Source organism: Coccidioides immitis (genome assembly GCF_000149335.2).
Source record: "Coccidioides immitis RS genomic scaffold supercont3.1, whole genome shotgun sequence".
In the NCBI taxonomy this organism is placed as follows: Eukaryota; Fungi; Ascomycota; class Eurotiomycetes; order Onygenales; family Onygenaceae; genus Coccidioides; species Coccidioides immitis.
The window spans coordinates 7,499,511-7,516,937 of record NW_004504310.1 but is presented as its reverse complement, the minus strand read 5'-3'; the positions used below and the strand labels follow the sequence as shown (position 1 = coordinate 7,516,937).

Below are 17,427 nucleotides of genomic sequence, written 5' to 3'. Positions count from 1 at the left end.
TGACACTTCTTTAGAGCCAAAGAAAACCTCTCAACCATACACTAAAGGTCAACTTTATATATCATGGTAAATCCTGGGGAGAACCCTCCTCCAGGCCAAGTACCTTTCTTTTACGGACAACCCACCTCTGAACGACTCTTCTTCATCAGGTTATTGGAGGATACCACACGAAGGTTCTGCCCTCCAGTCCTTCTACCTTTCTTACCACTCTCAACATACTCTTTTTATAATACCCAAAATGAGAATCTCTGTCTTCGTTGCGGCTGGCTTCGCCGTTGCGACCGCGGCTCGACCTCTGGGTGATGCTATTACCTCCATCATAACCTTATCTGGACTCCCTGGAACGGGTCAAATCGAAGCTCCTTCCCAGCCAGGTGAACCCGCCATACAGCATGGAAAGTCTGAACCTGAAGCTATCGGTAACCCAGGTCAGCAAGAAGCACCACCACCACCGCTGGTCGAGCTATCTCCAGACCAGCCCGTTCTTCCAACAGGCGCCCTTGGTCCACAACAAACAGGCGCCATTGCTACAGGAATCATTCCTATGGGAACTGCCGCCATCGCACCCAGCGCCACAGTTACCGGCCAGGCCGCCTCGGGGGACCCCTTGACATTCCACTTTCCCGCTCTAAAGGCCGCCCACTAACCGGGGCCTCTGTTATTCTATCGGCCTGGTTGCAGAACTCGTTGATGATACTGAGCTCGATAAATCAGCTATCCAATAGACCTCAGCGACAAGGGACAGCACCGTTCGCCCCATAGCCTTGGTCGTCGCAAATTCTCTTTAGCTGGTCCACCTTTGATTCTACTACCTGTTATTATTGAAATTATTTTGGCTCGAATGATATAGACCGTGCTGCCACACTTACTTATTGGCTCTTTTTTATTATATGATTGGATATAACATATGGATACAATTATACAAATGTTTATAAATATACCAGGTGGATTGCGAGTTGTCGAATTTCTCCAAGGAGTTGACATGTATAACCCAGTCAATGCCACTCGTTTTCAGTTGTCATATTTTCTTTGCGGCTGGTGTCCTTTTTCTTTGGTTTTCTTTTCTTTTTCTTTTTGGTTTTCCTTTCTTTGTACAGGGCAAAACGGTAATTCTACGAATGACCTTTGTAACTGAGACGAGAGGGACGTAGCAGGGTGATATCGGGTTCTCAGGGTTGGCCGTTGAAGAATTCAATTAGTACGCATTGGTAGGACCTGATATTCTCAGGAATCGGTGCATCCCACATACAGCTATCGTTATAAAATGACCCATCAAAGTTAGAGACAATACACCAGTAAGAGATTATCTTGAGGGATATGAAGTATATATATACTGTATATGTAGGTAAGTGTCAAGTATGTACAAGTACAGCACCCGTGACATTATGTACACACCCCTCCGAAGAAAATGTGTATATATCGCCTCAGCAAATTAACAGATTATAACCCCAAGAACAATCCCAACACAGCCGCTCCAGCGGTAATCAGGGCTTTCGCGACCACATCCATACTTCTCACAGTCATCGCACCGCCTTCAAACTCGACGGGGGAACTACCACCCGTGGGTTGGACATTCACATCGGAATCCACCGGGTTGTTGTATTCCAACGTCTTTGTAACCGTTGCCGGTGCCACTGTAGTAACAGTCACAAAATCTCCGGACTCACTAGGCTTCACGTTCTTAATTGGATTCTCCGGCACTGGGACCACAGTCACAACAGGGCGAGTCTCCGTGGGTGCGGGAAGGAAGGCAGATCTTGTGGGGACCGTGAGTGTGACGGTAGTTGGCGTTGGCGCGCACTGTGGGCACACGGTCACAATTGTTGTCCAGCCATCCGGTGGAGGGGCTGGAGCTCCCGGAATAGGGGCCTGAGTTGGCGTGAGCGAAGCGGTCTCCGGGCAGTAGGTGGTGGTGTATGTTATTGTGACAGTGGTAAAGCCAGTGGGACAGACAGTGACGTAGGATGTGGTGATTATAGTAGTGATTGTGGTGCGGTCTTCTGTTGTGGAGGAAGATGGGGCGAGCGTCAGGGTAGGATTGGGAGGAACCGTGGTGGTCGGGGCTGATACAGGATCAGAAGCTGTTCCCGGTATAATCGTTGTTGATCCAGATGGGATAGTAGGTGAAGATGACACCGGCGTAGAGTCAGTAGTGGAATGCGTTTGAGAAGGCAATTCAGTTGAGATGGTATCTACTGGAACAGACTTGGTTGAAAATGTCTCTGATGGCGAACCTTGACTTCTTGTTGTGATACTTTCGGTGGAAGGCGATCTTGTAGAGACTGTCATTGATTGAGAATCTGAATTCTGACTTCTCGTTATTACAGTCTCGGTGGAAGCCGATCTCGTAGAGACAGGCATTGACGTTGAATGTTCACTTGTCGTACCAGTCTCAGTTGGTGCAGACTTCGTTGAAATCGTTGTAGACGATGAATGCTGACTTCTTGTTGATACAGTCTCAGCGGAGGAAGACCTTGTAGAGAGAGTAATTGACGGTGAATCCTGACTTTTTGTTGTTACAGTCTCAGTTTCAGTCTCAGGAGATCTCGTAGAGATGGTCGTTGAGGGTAAATCCTGACTCCTAGTTGTGACAGTGCCAGTGGGCGCAGACTTCGTCGAAATTGTCGTGGATGGTGAATCCTGGCTGCTTGTACTAGTTTCAGTGGAGGCCGACCTTGTGGAGATTGTGCTTGATGGTGGCTCTTGACTTCTTGTCGTCACAGTCTCAGTGGAGGCCGACCTTGTGGAGATTGTGCTTGATGGTGGCTCTTGACTTCTTGTCGTCACAGTCTCAGTGGAAGCTGGCCTTGTGGAGATTGTGGTTGATGGTGGCTCTTGACTTCTCGTTGTCACAGTCTCAGTGGAAGCTGACCTTGTGGAGATTGTTGTTGACGATGTAACCTGGCTACTTGTTGTGCCTGTTCCTGTGGAAGTTGAACCAGTAGAGGTTGTCTGCATTGTTGAACTTGGCGACACAGTACTCGGACTGCTCGGGGTCGTAGAAGCCGACAAAGTCTTGGTTTCCATAGTAGTGCTTTGAGATGAAGTCTGGGTTGAAGTCGAGGCAGATATGGTACTTGTAACAGTACTGGTAGGGGGATCCGGATCGCATCGCAACAGCACTTCCTTCATTATATCGGCGTATGGAAGTCCGCCAAGCTTATTGTTCTCCGATGCAGTTGCTTCCCACACCATCATACCACCAAAAGTACTTGGATACTTCGCCATGTACGTGCTGACGATTTTGGTGGCTTCACCAGGAGTAAGATAGTCTTCTTTCGCAGCAGCAGACTTGGATGCGGGAAGGCCAATGAAAAGTTTCGCTAATGGGTTTCCGCTTTTGCGGATGTATTTGACCCAATCGTCCACGGTGTACGTCACGGACTTGGGGTTAGTCACCCACCGTTTGGCAGAGCACGAAGGATTGTTGTAGAACTGGATGAAGATGAAGTCGAACGCCGAATTAGATATCGCATGTGAGAGATACTTATCTGGCATTATGCACTGGGGGGCTGCAGAGATATAGTATCTGTTGAGCGGGTCCTGGAGGAAAAGTTCTCGCAAACGTCGGACCATAATTGAATAGCCTACTTTCGTCAGTCAGGGACTCGAATCACCTAGAAGGGAGAACGCGATACATACCAAAGTTACTACCCTTTTCGATATCGAAGTCAAATCCATCGACTGAGGCCTCTCCGAATGGACGAGGTCCAGTCCAGTCTGGTGTCAATGGGCCGAATGCGCCCCAAAGGAAATCCGCAAAATTAAGAGCGGACTCTTCGCTCTTGACCTCGTAGAAATCGTGCACGGCTCCTCCGCCTAGGGAGAGCAGAATCGTCTTCCCCAGCGCCTTGCACTTGGGAAGATCTTCCTTAATCTGATAACAGCCATCCAAAAGCTTGGTCTTCGTCCCATTTTTCGTATAGTAATACGAATCGGCGCATTGGTTTCCAAAATTGCTGCCCGGCCATCCGGCGGGGCCTTGGTCGGGGAACACATTGATGAAACCCACAACAATGATATCAAAGCTGGTCTTTTCGCAGAAGTAGCTGAGCCGGTTCTGCCCAGCTCCTTGCCCCTAATCAACCAGAAAGGTGAGCATCAAGACAACCAAGGGCGCTCAAGTAATTGGCTCATACCCAGTAGACTGCCAAATTACTTTTGGCGTAGGGATTGAGAGCGAGTGACTGGATAAAAAGAGAGGACACAGCGATAAACGCTGCAAGAATATTAGTTAGTCCCATGATTAAAAGGATGGTAGATGGGCCAAAGTAATCTCCAGGCAAACGAGGGTAAGCAAGCCAGCCCAACAGTACGTGAGGCCGGTAGTGCACTCAAGGAAAGGACGCAAACCAGAGGTTTGCAGTGTATGGCTGCTGCAATGCAGATGGACAAGGAGAGGAAATGGCGATATCACTCCATAAAAAGATTTAAGGAGGGAGAGCAAGACCAACAGATTATGAGGCTCAAGCCAGAGAGACCCATACTAAACAAGGGCTATCAGACTCCGTCGACGGACAATTTTCCAGGGGAGCGCCGACGGAGGGGTCCTGGTCCCGTAGGCTAATGCCATTGCAGAAATGAGAATAGTTTCATATCCCCGTTTTTAAGTTGTTGCCACAGCCGCTACTGGTACCCTCTTGATATCCATAGCGGCGAGCAGATGACGGAGAAGAGGGTGTTTTCGGAGCTCGAATGGATATCAAATGGAGAGAACTGGTCTGGATATCTCAGAGTATTGAACCAGATGGCTATCGTTAAGATGGCCATAAGTAAAAGCATCATGTTTCTTCAACCTGAAGCCACCAAGTGCTGGCATTTGGAAGCGAAATGCAACGCCAGATATGCAGGGTATATCGGGTGGATGTCGAGTAATTTCGGTTCCAGAGATACTTGAGCACAACCAGTGAGCATTGGTTTAAACCTGTTGGTTGTGGAGAGTGAGTTAGGCAACCCTTGAATGTGATAAGACCACCACCCTCTACGAGGCCGGATATCGTCTCCGCATTGGCCAATTCTCTCTGAGGCTCAACAAGCCTGGGACCTATGTAACAATAGACTCGTACCTGACATGCGCATGCACGCCCAGAACCGTTTCTTCCAGTCATAATCAACTCTAGCAAATGACACCAGAGCGGAGAAATTAATCAGGTGTGGTCCAGACTGGAAGAGGTCGGGCGAGGATAGTGCAAGCGAGGAGGAGAAGTCGATTATAACGAAGACAGAGTTCGCACCAAGTCCGGAGCCGAGCCGGGCTAAAGTCGAGTTCTGGATTCCATTGGCCCAAATGCGTGGTCTCATTCCGGATTCGAGCGAGTTAGTTCGGCGCGCTCGCTTTTCGATCACCTAACTTCAACCACATGTTTGGGATGCAACCCTCGCCTAATCTCTCTGGCTCCCCGGTCCCTGTTAGCTAGGTGATGGCGACTGCACTGCAAGCATAATTTGATTCAATGGCATCGATAAAAGAGTCTATATTGAAACGTATGGAGCAGGCGGTATCGAGCTGGGAGCGGCATATATCCACCCTTGAGACGGGCTGATAATCAGTACTCTGGTCGGAGTTCGCCAGGCATTTAACTCGTTAACTTTAGTTAATCGTTTGCTTTTCAGGCGCGAAGCTTGGCGTTCGGATTGCTCCGTACTCCGTACTCGGTACCTTTCACGAGTCCCCGTCTCCACAGCAGGTTCTGTCTGTGGAGCGGTTTGAGGGCTTTTTCTTTCGGCTCGTTGTCCGTGCTCGGTCAGGATAAGCTTGAGATCAGCATGCCTCAACCGTGAAAGTGAGTGCTTCGGATGCAGCTCATTTCCGTTTTCCATAGGGCTGCTGGCATGATGCACGATTCGACATCTTTCGAGGTCAATGATCAGCATCACTTCCCTGCACCCTCGTCATAGATCAGCGTTTCTCTCTGGCCAAAGGACGTGAGCGGGTTGGCATATCGATTGAAGTCCCAGGCCCGCAATGAAGTATTTATTTATGCCAGAGGTGCCCAAGGTCCGCAAGGAACGCGCACCAGTATCCCACAGGGCATATTTCGAATGCATAGATGATTACAAAATTTGACTGTCGACCGGTTCAACAAATATACCTTCCTTTTTTTTTTTTTTTTTTTTTTTTTTGCGGAGGGCTCAACGGCCTGTTGGCCTCGATCAAACCTGAGCATGGCCTGGCCGGTTGATGAGTAGTTAACCGCTGGCTGGCGACCCTGAAATTCTGAGGCACGCATTTCGAGTCTCGACCATCTCCGGATGACCATTGATTCTTATTGAACTTACTTTAGGGATTCTTATCATCGAAAGCTGCTCCTCCTTGCCTCATCCAAGGCCACCGCCATTCCAAGCCCGTCTGATCTCTTCCCGGAGCTCCTCGTCCTTCTGCCCAATCGCCGAATTTGTCGACGATGGGACCCTGTGCACTTCCATTCGTTGCACAGAGGGCCTAACGTTCCCTTTAATTCGTCCCCAGATGGTTTACGAATGCAGCTTGCCCGTTGTCTGCCTAGCGATAATATTTCAATGTTGCCCTCGTTTCACTTCGACCTTGATTGGTCCTACATAGGTGAAGTATTTTTGTCGATGACTGTTTGAGTAATGCTGGATTACTCCGTACTCCTTAAGAATATTCGCAGACAAAAATAAAGCCACACAGTACGGAGTACACCGGTAGCGATATATTACTGCAGGAAGTGGAAATGTTAACCTTGTCAACATCTTTCTCTGCAGAGGCGCCGACGCAAAGGAACCAAATATCGATGGCCTCAACCCTTTTTTGTGCTGCCGTGATGGAATCGAACGATGAGCTTTCATATAGACTGCTCGTTGCTGGTCTGGATTACCCTATCTAGGCTTTTGGGATCAGGTACGGAGTACACCGTGCCAGGTCTTGCCTCAAGCAAGCGTTCGGAAGAGTTGGTCCGGGCTTCTGATCAATGCTATGCTAGGGAGGGCGTGGATTCCGAGGTCGTTAAACCAGCGGGAGACGGCTTCGGTGGTGGAAAAATGGCGGCAGCGTGGCGCCATGCGCTGAAAATGCGTTTGGCGTTGCCGTCCGTTGGGAAAAAAATTTGCCGCTTTAAAGCTGTTCCTTGACGTTTGTGTCGGTTTCAAAGCGGTTCATCGTAGGTCCTTGGAGCGGAATGTCGTCACCTTTTAAATGATTCACTTGTACATCGCATGCTCGAAGTTCGGCTACAGCTATTGACGTCGCCTTCGCGGCAAGGGAAGTTTATTCTTGGTGATACTCTCGAGGAATATACGGAGCAAAGGAGACACATAGTTATGCTACTAGATCTACTCCGTAGGGGGAGACAGGAAAGCCATCCACGGATATATCTCAATAGAGCAGGGCTGTAGCCTACTCATGAGACCTGGTGTAGATGCCCGGAGGGGAGAACGATGGAGACACACCCAATTCACCTTGCAGTCCCCAAAGGAAATCTCCTGGATCGCAGTTCTCGATGGCCATCGACCTTCAGTTACCCCTGCTGCCGGCCAGCGAATTCCCCCCCTTTTCGATTTTATCATCGCAGATCGCGATCGCCAGAACCTTAACCTTGCTATAGCCAATCACGGTCGCGGACTTGTCACGTTCTCGCGAACTCGCCAGATCCAGCGTGCCGATTGTCGACGGACGAGACTCGAGAGGGAGCCAACCCTGGCCGGCCTGCGTGTCCGGCTGCGACGACGACACGGCCGCTCCACTGACGGGCTGCGGTTGGCGCACATGGCGACTCTCTGCCCCGGCAGGTGAGCCGACGCATCGCAACCGGCACCCACAGCATAATTCCAGCTCCGCAGCAGCTCCCGATCAGAGCAGAATCTCACAAAGCGCGCCCAGCGATCGTGCGATTCGCGCTGCGCTTCAGCCATAAATACAGATAAGTGAAGTTACATATGTGCGCGGAGTCTTCCTCTCAGCCGGAGCTCTGAGTTGGCTCGTCCGTTCATCTTCTTCATTCTCTCCATCCCCTGCCATTCCATGCCGCTTCGACGCTGTCATCATGGATAGGTCTTCTACTCTTTGCGTTAGTTTATGAGATAAAGCACCTTTCCTTTACGAACCTATCACCTCCTTTTCTACAGACATCGTTTCTCTTGGAGCGCGTTACGTACGTCGGTGTCCCGTAATCCCCTTCGACTCGCTAGAAGTGCAGAGTGAAACCAAGAAGGATCCAACAACCCTTTTCTAAAGCCCAAAATACCCATATCCCTTTCTAAGACAACAACACAATGTGGCTTGTGCGATTATACTGCTCCTTATTTCTTCTACTCCCGGTCGTCCTCGCTGCGCCATTGTCCCAGTGGCTTCTCTCAGCGGTTACTACCCGTTGGAGCCAGCACGGAAGCGGTGCTTCTGCACGCGTTACTTGGCGGCAATCGATGCTCCTCGAGGGCAAGCATCGTTATACCGGAGATGGCAGTGAGGTTGCCCCAACTCTCGAGGTATTGACTCGCGCAGAGAAGTCGAGACCTGGCGATAGGTGGCCGTATGAATTTTCGTCCTTGACTCCGGAAATGGTCAGCGGGTTGGATTCGTCAGAGGATAACAAGGACGTTGTGTTCAGGTCGTCTGAACCGCAGCTGGGCTTAGATTCACCGTCATCAGACCTAGGTCGTGTGGAAGAACATTCAGCACCCAGTGTTTCCGCTTTCACCAGCGAACATGCATTGGAAGAGAACAAAATCCAGGAAACCTCAATGAGAGTCGTCAAATTTCGTTACGTAACTCTATTCTCTAGGGAAAAGGAACAATCAGCTCTTGCAAGTCCATTCCCAGAGTTAGAGGATCTATTTTCCTTCTCTGAGAGTGTCGATTTGAATGGATGCAAAGGCCTTTCCTCCATTATAGTGTGGATATCTGCGCGTCCCCTCCGTGCCTGGACCGCTGTGTTTGTGCTCATGTTTGTTCTCTTCATCCTCTCAGTTATAATCGTGGAGACCACGACGGCGTTGGCAAACCTTGTGATCTCGACATGGAAAACCCGGAACTCGAAAGGAATCCGGCTTGACGGTGCCGAGCAGAAACTTAGCGCTGTGTAAGAAAGGTCGCGGAGCTAAGAGAACATCAACGACTACAGAAGATGAGAGATACGAAGTCGGATGCCATGATACCTCCCTTGTCACTCTGCAAATCGATTCGTCTATTCAGGACCCCCTCATTTTGCATCACGATCAAATCTTCTCCCCCGCATTTACCGTCCCGCATTATGTTCGATTGCAGATCAAGCTTCTCCTCATTATTTTTCTCTCCCCGCACGAGCTTCGATCACCATGTCTTTGGTCCTGCTCAAACACATCGAACAGTCTCCGATTGTCCATGCCCATAAAGCCTTGCAAGGCGGAGGAAACCGGGCTATGGAGTGATCTTCCCGGCTACATTTCGCCCAGCTGGAACGGCACAGCTGTTTATGATTATTTGAATTTGATACCCTTCAAGTTTACAACTGCACCTCACCGCGAGTGCCCCAAGTCTTTGTTTTTCTGATTACCTGTCCTCATTTTTATCGCAAGAGCTATAATTATTTAAGAACGGCTAGAGGGCAGTCATGCCCTATTCGCTGCGGAGCACACTGCTTCCCTGACACGAGTTTCGTTTTATGTTGGGAGTGACATTCATATATAGATATATTGGTGGATTCCATTTTCAAGCTGAACATGGGTTCAATGGGGAAACAAAAAAATCTAATTGGCAAGCATCGCATGCACAAAGCCAAAACAGGAAAAAGAAAAAAGGAAAATATCATTAAATATGATCCATCCTCCGTAAATTAATTCATCATCAAAGCATTGAAGTCGAGCCTGAGATGCGTGGCTCTCGGAGAGAATAGGGATCGCGCGTGCGTTAAATTCCGTCGGATGCCGGTGGACCCTTGTAGGCTGTTGGAGAGAACACACAAAAGTTAGCTTGTCGAGACGCGAATTCAAAGGGGAAAAACGAAAAAGCAAAAAGGATAATAATATAATCCAGACAAGGAGCACATAAGTGAGCCATTGAACCTACATTTCCTCGCATACACAACATACCACACCGCCGATAACACCAGGAAGCCCGCGAACACCACACTCGCATACGACATCGATGTCGCCGTCACCGGCAACGCAGTCGGCATGCTGAACAGTACCAGCTCAAACGCAATCCACACCAGCGCAATCGAATTGACAACCGGCCCGATGACGCGACCAAGATTCCACTGCGCCTGCAGCACCTCGCGCCGGCCGTACCATACGCTGATGCCGATGGGCATCGCGTAGCTGACCGCCAGCGCGATCACGCCCACGGACACGAACGCGGTGAAGGCGCTCGAGCTACCGATGTTGATGATGCCCAGGAGCATCTCGACGAGGGTCACGAGGGCCAGAGCGTACACGGGCACGCCGAGTTTCTTGTTCACCCGCGCCCAGACACTGGCGAGCGGGATGGCGTCGTCGCGCGCGAAGGCCCAGGTTGTGCGGGACGCGGCTGTGGTGATGCTGATGGAGCAAAAGAGCGTGACGATGAGGACGAGGGTCATGAGGCCTAGGGCGCCGCCGGGGGAGTCCATGACCACGCTGAAGATGTAGGGGAGAGCTTGCCCGCCTGGTGCCTGTTCGATTATATCCAGGAGTGGTGGGAGGGTGACGCAGATCGGGATGATGAAGAAGAGGCCTGCGATACCTCCGACGGGCACGCACAAGCTGATTGCGCGGGGCACTATGACGGCTGGATTGGCGACTTCTTCGGCCATGGAGGAGATCATGCCAATGGCGGAGAAGCAGTATGCCACTGGAAGAAGGCCAATGAAGAAAGTGAATTCACCCCAGCCGGCTAAGGAGGTGTCATAATGCGTGAGGGCGTATGAAATACTGTGTCTACCGGCTCCCGCTTTGACTGAAAGGGCGATCATGATGATTATGATGGTGAGTGCTGTCCAGCCGGCGCAGACGATGTCTATCTGTGGGAGAAAGCGATTGCCAAAAGCAACAATCACAAAGGCCAGGAGGCAGACGGCGTAAAAGATGAGGACCAGTTGCCAATCTGTTGCAACCCATGTTGGATGGAAGAGTGATACCGTTGCTGCTATTAAAGAGGCGAATCCGAAGTTGACGGAGAGGGTGATCGTCCAGTTCCCGATGAGCCATACCCATCCCGTCACGAACGACAGAATCACTTTGTGCTTTTGGGCAATCTGGAATGACCAGTAGTATGGCCCTGCTGACGTTGGATATCGTGATGCAAGCTCGCTGAGCGAAAGGGCAATGCATTCGTCTAGGACAAGGACGGCTAGCCATCCTATGAATATGGAACGTTGTCCGCCTCCGTATATGGAGCTAAGCAGAGGCCCTCCCTCCCCATACGGAATAGCAGCGATCGCGAGCGATTGAAAGAGGAGTGTGATCAAAGAACGATTGCGTTTTAGTTCAGGGACATATCCCAGTACTTCGAGGGTGTGGTCGGTGTCTCGAATATCGCCACCTAGCTCGCTGCTCTCATTTGTATCGGAACCAGCGATGTCCTTCGGCTTGTCTTCGAAAATCGACATGATGTTGCGTGTCTCGGTGGGTGCCCTTGGTCTCTAGGTCTCGGGTCCTCTCTAAGGGCAGGCCTTCAGGTCGAAACGTCGACCATATAGAATGGATGAGCCCTTCAATGCTCAATCAAGCAATGGAAAAGGAAAAATAAAAATGAAAATGGGATAGCCGACCATCTAGGTCTGCTAAAGCAAAAACAGAAGAAGCCGAATGGGTATACCTTATCCCTCTTATTTTGAACTTAACCGACTGTGCAACTAGTATGCTGAACACATCTCACTGGATGATACATCCCAAGGTGACATGTTTGCATACATATATATATATATATATATAACGGCTATGTCGTGGTCTCCCCCTCCCTTGTCGGTATATGGATGTATATACCCCGGGATATCCATTGCATTTGCCTACAGGAACAGTGACAACTTGATCTGGTCGGTTACTTGGTGCTAGTGTAACTGTTGGTCGTGTTATCATGAACCAAACATGATAAAACGATGCGAATTGCACTAGCTAGCATAAAGCATATCTTATCCACCAACAATCTCAGACAAACAAGCTTGGAACCGCTGCATCATGCGGCAAGTTAGGTTAAATAGCTCCATCCAATGATTAGCACGCAGAGCAGACCCAATTCCATAGGAAGTTTTGGAAACTTCTACGTCGGTCGGATCTTTAAAACTCCCGCAATGCTGGCCCAGTTATAAGATAAATCCAGCCCATTGACTGAGATAACGAGTTGAAAATACATATGAGGTTACTACGTCAAAGTTCGAATATGCCTCTTTTCTAGACAGAGACGCAGTTATTTGCAGTTCAAGAATGCGCAGGTCTCCATGGCGAGAAGCAGTGTAGCCTTGACAACAACGACTACGTCAATCCCAACTTAGTCGTTTACCTCCTGGCCACGAGAGACGAGCTAGTCAGGATTTACGGGGAAACTTTACTGGAATCGGCATGACCACCATGTGTCCGGTCCTCGGGACATGGACCTTTGCTGGTGGCGTTCAGCTCTACGTTTTTGTACTGTGTACATCCCAGCTACATCATCTGCTTTGGTTTGAATAGCATTTGCATTGGTCGATATGTCTGCTTCAACGAAAGTGATAACACTTGATTGGCAGATTCCTGGCTCCCAGCGGTCGTGTCCTACTGTGGATGCGTACGGAGTATGCCGGCGAGCCATCATTCCAGCGACTTCCAAGGGTTGCTGGCCTCCTTTTCGAGCGGAATGTAAACAAATTTCCTATCAATCATCGGGTTCCCAGCTGTTACTTTTTCTATCAGCCACGTCAATTTTGTCAATGCAGGAGATTCGAATAGATAAAAGAGCATTCATTCATGATACGGTGTTGACCGAGATAACCATTATTTATCAAGAGCACAGCAAACCCCGTTGATGTTCATGTCAGTGGGTAGACGATAAGTACCCAGTACTTCTTTACCCAGTGCCGTCCCACGACATCCTCGTACTTATATGCCCGCTGGCCACCGATCCTCTGCTTAGCCCTGACTCAGAAGACTTGACGGCCTGCTGAACTCCGCATCTTGATCTTGTTCCCTTCCCCACAGCCTCACATCCAGCCAGTTCTGACTCCGCAGACTCCGCATCTCCAAATCTCGCTTGCTTGTCTCCTCGTCAACCTGCGGCTTGGTTAGAGTTCGTTTTACCCCGGATTTTTCAGGAATGGGTTTTGTAAACTTCTTCCCCGCAACCGCGAAACAATCAGCCAAAAGCGATCGGCTTTGTGGATGAGTATACCCTCGTGCGGAGACGGCAATCCAAGAGAGATTTGAGCTGAATGCAGTGTGCTGACGAAGGACTTGCGTTGCATGGCTTTGGCTCATAACTAAAGAGTTCTTCTCCTCACCAGATTGACAGACCCTGATTTTAGGATTTCAAATTACTGTCTTCAAATTGCTTTTTGCGCGGATCACTTCGTCGCCTTTGCTGCAATAGGTAGCTGAGCGCTTGGTTCTACAGGGTGTTATTCCGGCCCTGGTCGTTGTATTCCAGCAGCTAGTATCCAAAGCTGTGGTTGTTTTGTGAGTATCTACAGGAGTAGCGGGCTCAAGCTCGTCAGATTGCTGTCCTTAAAAAGAAAGAGAGAAAGAAAAAAGAACAAAGAAAGGAAGAAAGCAAAGTACTTTGAGATTTACGCGTTTGTCAAAATCTTTTTCCATTTCCCGTCCAGTCGAAACCCTCAAAACCTTGCCGGCTGGCTTTCGTGGGCAGCTCGTACCCAAAACCCTGGATATCTTGCCCGAAAAAGGTGAAATCGGGGCTAGTCGATGGATGACGACCCTGAAATTCAGTCTAAAGAGAATCTGGAACGCACTCTAAAATCCCAGCGAACGGGGCCTCAAGAGGCCATGGAGAGGCGTGAGTGGTTGGTTCTACGGAGAAGTGCGATTAGGGGTGGGGAACGGCATTAGGGCTTAACTTCGCTGGTTGGGTGAAGCTGCACCAACTTTCTGGGGACGGCTGGGATCGCAATACCCATTTTGGCGATGGGTTTTCGAAGAGGATGGCTGAGGTTTGATTTGAGCAAGCAGCAAGTCCAAAGACCAGCAGGAATGAGGCCAGCTTTTCAGGGATATCTTCGGCCCAGTAGTGATGATTTTCTCCCAAACCAAGATTCTGAACAGATCACTGTGAGGTGCTTGAGTGGCCTGAACAATTATCTCCATGCGGAATCTCCTCTGGGAGTGGCATTCGTGCGGGGGATCTGGCAGGAATGCGTGTACTCTCCACTCGCACGAAGCGGGGTTCGTTTGGCACTGATATTTAACTCACCTTTTGTTCTCCTCGCAAGAGAATCCCGTTTCTGAGGCGTCTTGCCCTGCCGAAGCTCCCGATTTCGTTTCATACTAAGTCGCAAATCGATGTGACGGCTGCCCCAGGATCGTAAACTGCGATACACCGAGCATTGGATTCGCTGGGCGGAGGCTTCGCACCATTCTATGAATATGGTCTGCAGACACCATCGGTTTACTAGCAAAGGCTCGCAAGAAGACAAATACTCCCGAATTTTTTCGCCTATGCCGCTGAAGGACAGGTGTATCGCGGCCACTGACGCTTGTACAGTGTGTGCATACTTGAGATGCACCACAAATGATTTTCGGGGGGCTTCGGAGCATTCAAGATCGAGGGATCTTGTTGCTCTAAATCGCGTCCTTGAACGATTGTCCCCGTTCAGTCGTATTTTGAGATACTCTGTTTTCGTTGCAATAACCCCGGATATAAAAGATTCATCTGCGTGGGCCCTACTTCTATTTTCTCTTCATACTATATTTTGCTACTCTCGAAAGTGCTGCTCTTCGGGAGCCACAAAGGGCGTGACAAAGTTGCAGGTGCCATAGTATGTACATACATACAGCGATTGTCTCTTGAAATATCTCGCGACCTCGCAATATTATCTCATGAAGCCATGCCAGTTCCGAAAACCCATTTAACGCGAAAATCGCCTTGGAAGCCAGATTGCGAGCCATCGGCTCTGTTGCAGAGCGATAAGTTCATTTCTCGGCTCTAAGAGGCCAATTAGAATTCCCATCTGCGCTACGGTGATTCCGTGGCACGTTAAAGAATGCCACGGAGAGCGCTGGGCTGGGTCGGGTTGCTAAGAAACCATGGAAATGCGGTCCAGGGTGATGGAGCTCCGGAGCCAACAGATCCATAATGTGGAGAATGCTTGCGGTATCAAGCGAAAGCAGCGAATGGAAGACAAGCAGAAATCAGTGAAAATCCATGATGTTCCTGTGATGCATTCGTCACAGCCGACAAGGCCGCCCGATCTCGGCTTCATGCTCTCCACGCCCCGCCGCAGAACTATAACTACTACCTTGTCATCTTGCGGGGTAGCTCACCTCCATCGACAGTTTTTCAATCCTCCTCCATCTACATTTACGAATACAATTTAAAAAAAATATCTCTGGGAGAACCGATATTTTGAGGAGGATCATTGTTGAAAGATCAATTGCCTTGACACCATCGAGATGGCGAAACAGTATGAGCTCCCGTTCCAGGTACGTCCAGCGCCACCGCCGCTCTCAGATCCACAGGCCCTGCATTTAGCTACCTCTCGTATCCCTGCAGTCTTTAAGCCACCTCTTCCTGCTGCCCTTCGTCGCCTGTCGAACACCTGCAAAGGTAAATCCAAGGCTAATCACTGGGCAATTTGCAGCTCGATGACCCTAGTCTCCTCCACTTCGATTCATTCGTAAATAATGAATGGGTCACCGCTGCAGACGGAAACCGATTTGAGGTCGTAGGTACGTGATACCCTCTTGAAAGTGACTCGCACCATTCATCCTAACGTCGAATCCCGTGTTGTTAGATCCCGGAACGGGTAAACCATGGGCTACCTGTCCCACGAGCACCGCGAAAGATGTTCCCAGCACAGTTGAAGCGGCCCACGCTGCATTCGAGGAATACAAGAAGATGAACCCGCGCCAGAAAGCGATGCTATTAATGAAATGGGATGAACTTATTCGTGAAGCTCGTTCAGATCTGGCAAAGATCCTTACACATGAGACTGGCAAACCAATTCCAGAGGCATTAGCAGAAATCGACTATGCATTGGGATTCACTTGGTGGTTTGCCGGTGAAGCAGAGAGGATTCATGGTTCAATCTCTACTCCTGCAGCTCCGAACCGTCGCGTTTTCACAATCAAGCAACCAATCGGCGTCGCTGCCGCTCTGGTACCCTGGAACTTCCCAATCGCCATGGTCTTGCGCAAAGCCAGCGCTGCATTCGCTGCCGGCTGCACGATGATCGTTAAACCTAGCCCCGAAACCCCGATCAGTACACTCGTCCTTGGACACCTTGCCAAAAAGGCCGGCTATCCTCCAGGCGTCTTCAATGTTCTCACAACTGACTTAGACAGCACCCCATCCCTCAGTGAAGCTCTCTGCAAACATCCTCTGGTCAAAAAGGTGACCTTCACCGGGTCCACACGCATAGGCAAACTTATTGCCTCCCACTGTGCCCACGGCCTGAAGAAACTCACCCTCGAACTCGGTGGAAACTGCCCCTTTATCGTTTTCGACGATGCCAATTTGGACCAGGCCATCTCCCAACTCATGACTCTGAAATGGCGACACGCTGGCCAGGCCTGCATCACCGCGAACAGAATCTACGTCCAGTCTGGTATCTACGACAAATTTGTCCAGCTATTCAAAGAACGCACCGCTGCTCTCGTAGTAGGCCACGGAGCGAAAGAGAGCACCACCATGGGACCCGTCACCACACCTCGCACTCTCGAGAAAGCCGCAAACCAAGTTGAAGATGCACGCAAATTGGGTGGGAAGGTTATTCTCGGCGGAAAGCCCAAGACCGATTGTGGAGGTGGATATTTCTTTGAGCCAACTATCATCACAGATATGACCCAGGAGATGTTAATATCGCGAGAGGAGACTTTTGCACCCATCGCCGCCGTGTATAAATTCGATACAGAAGAAGAGGCGGTCAAATGGGCTAATGACACGAGTATGGGATTGGCGAGTTATGCGTTTACCAAGAATGTTGATCGAATGTGGAGGATGTTGGAGAACCTGGAGGCGGGTATGATTGGAATGAACACAGGTATTGTCCATTTCCCTAATCTCTCGCCTTTTTTTTCCCTTCTGTCTGAGAGGTTATTTGCTGATTCATCTTTTAGGCAATTCGTCTGCTGCTGAGTCACCATTCGGCGGTATTAAGGAGTCAGGCTACGGCAAGGAGAGTGGCAAGGATGTCGCTGTTAATGAATACTTGATAACCAAGACCGGAACATTTACGCTGGAAGGACAATATTAAAAACATTTCATATTTTACAGTACTTATGAGCCCATGATAGCGAGGTTTTTTGGGGCCCGAAAGTCCCGGCTAAGTTGAGCATGCTATGTGTTAATCACACACCTCGGGCCGTTTC

General features: G+C 49.8%; 8 protein-coding genes across 8 annotated transcripts; 4 read left to right on the top strand and 4 right to left on the bottom strand.

The window, feature by feature from the left end:
* Positions 1–238: 238 nt before the first annotated feature.
* CIMG_00347 (uncharacterized protein) lies at positions 239–646 on the top strand (the record flags this gene model as incomplete). The annotated part of the gene is made up of 1 exon (XM_001246575.1): positions 239–646. The coding sequence occupies one exon, from the start codon at positions 239–241 to the stop codon at positions 644–646; it is 408 nt and encodes a 135-aa protein (XP_001246576.1).
* Positions 647–1,305: 659 nt separating this feature from the next.
* Positions 1,306–5,115, bottom strand: CIMG_00348 (endochitinase 2). Its single transcript, XM_001246576.2, has 4 exons — positions 4,455–5,115; positions 4,140–4,219; positions 3,643–4,078; positions 1,306–3,587 (listed from the first exon to the last, which is right to left on the bottom strand). Exons 1-4 carry the CDS (start codon positions 4,483–4,485, stop codon positions 1,441–1,443), a joined length of 2,694 nt encoding a protein of 897 aa, XP_001246577.2. The 5' UTR covers positions 4,486–5,115; the 3' UTR covers positions 1,306–1,440.
* Positions 5,116–7,363: 2,248 nt separating this feature from the next.
* On the top strand, positions 7,364–7,753 carry CIMG_00350 (uncharacterized protein; the record flags this gene model as incomplete). The annotated part of the gene is made up of 1 exon (XM_001246578.2): positions 7,364–7,753. The coding sequence occupies one exon, from the start codon at positions 7,364–7,366 to the stop codon at positions 7,751–7,753; it is 390 nt and encodes a 129-aa protein (XP_001246579.2).
* Positions 7,754–8,232: 479 nt separating this feature from the next.
* Positions 8,233–9,042, top strand: CIMG_00351 (uncharacterized protein; the record flags this gene model as incomplete). The annotated part of the gene is made up of 1 exon (XM_001246579.2): positions 8,233–9,042. The coding sequence occupies one exon, from the start codon at positions 8,233–8,235 to the stop codon at positions 9,040–9,042; it is 810 nt and encodes a 269-aa protein (XP_001246580.2).
* Positions 9,043–9,844: 802 nt separating this feature from the next.
* CIMG_00352 (amino acid permease) lies at positions 9,845–12,140 on the bottom strand (the record flags this gene model as incomplete). The annotated part of the gene is made up of 2 exons (XM_001246580.2): positions 10,004–12,140; positions 9,845–9,879 (listed from the first exon to the last, which is right to left on the bottom strand). The coding sequence occupies exons 1-2, from the start codon at positions 11,520–11,522 to the stop codon at positions 9,845–9,847; spliced, it is 1,554 nt and encodes a 517-aa protein (XP_001246581.1). The 5' UTR covers positions 11,523–12,140.
* A 317-nt stretch (positions 12,141–12,457) lies between these two features.
* On the bottom strand, positions 12,458–13,362 carry CIMG_00353 (uncharacterized protein; the record flags this gene model as incomplete). The annotated part of the gene is made up of 2 exons (XM_012358780.1): positions 12,458–12,760; positions 13,093–13,362. The coding sequence occupies 2 exons, from the start codon at positions 13,360–13,362 to the stop codon at positions 12,458–12,460; spliced, it is 573 nt and encodes a 190-aa protein (XP_012214203.1).
* A 319-nt stretch (positions 13,363–13,681) lies between these two features.
* On the bottom strand, positions 13,682–15,006 carry CIMG_12883 (uncharacterized protein; the record flags this gene model as incomplete). The annotated part of the gene is made up of 5 exons (XM_004445901.1): positions 13,682–13,831; positions 13,987–14,243; positions 14,312–14,427; positions 14,614–14,770; positions 14,889–15,006. The coding sequence occupies 5 exons, from the start codon at positions 15,004–15,006 to the stop codon at positions 13,682–13,684; spliced, it is 798 nt and encodes a 265-aa protein (XP_004445958.1).
* Positions 15,007–15,394: 388 nt separating this feature from the next.
* On the top strand, positions 15,395–17,327 carry CIMG_00354 (succinate-semialdehyde dehydrogenase). The gene is made up of 4 exons (XM_001246582.2): positions 15,395–15,540; positions 15,699–15,786; positions 15,852–17,099; positions 17,176–17,327. The coding sequence occupies exons 1-4, from the start codon at positions 15,511–15,513 to the stop codon at positions 17,310–17,312; spliced, it is 1,503 nt and encodes a 500-aa protein (XP_001246583.1). The 5' UTR covers positions 15,395–15,510; the 3' UTR covers positions 17,313–17,327.
* Positions 17,328–17,427: the final 100 nt, after the last annotated feature.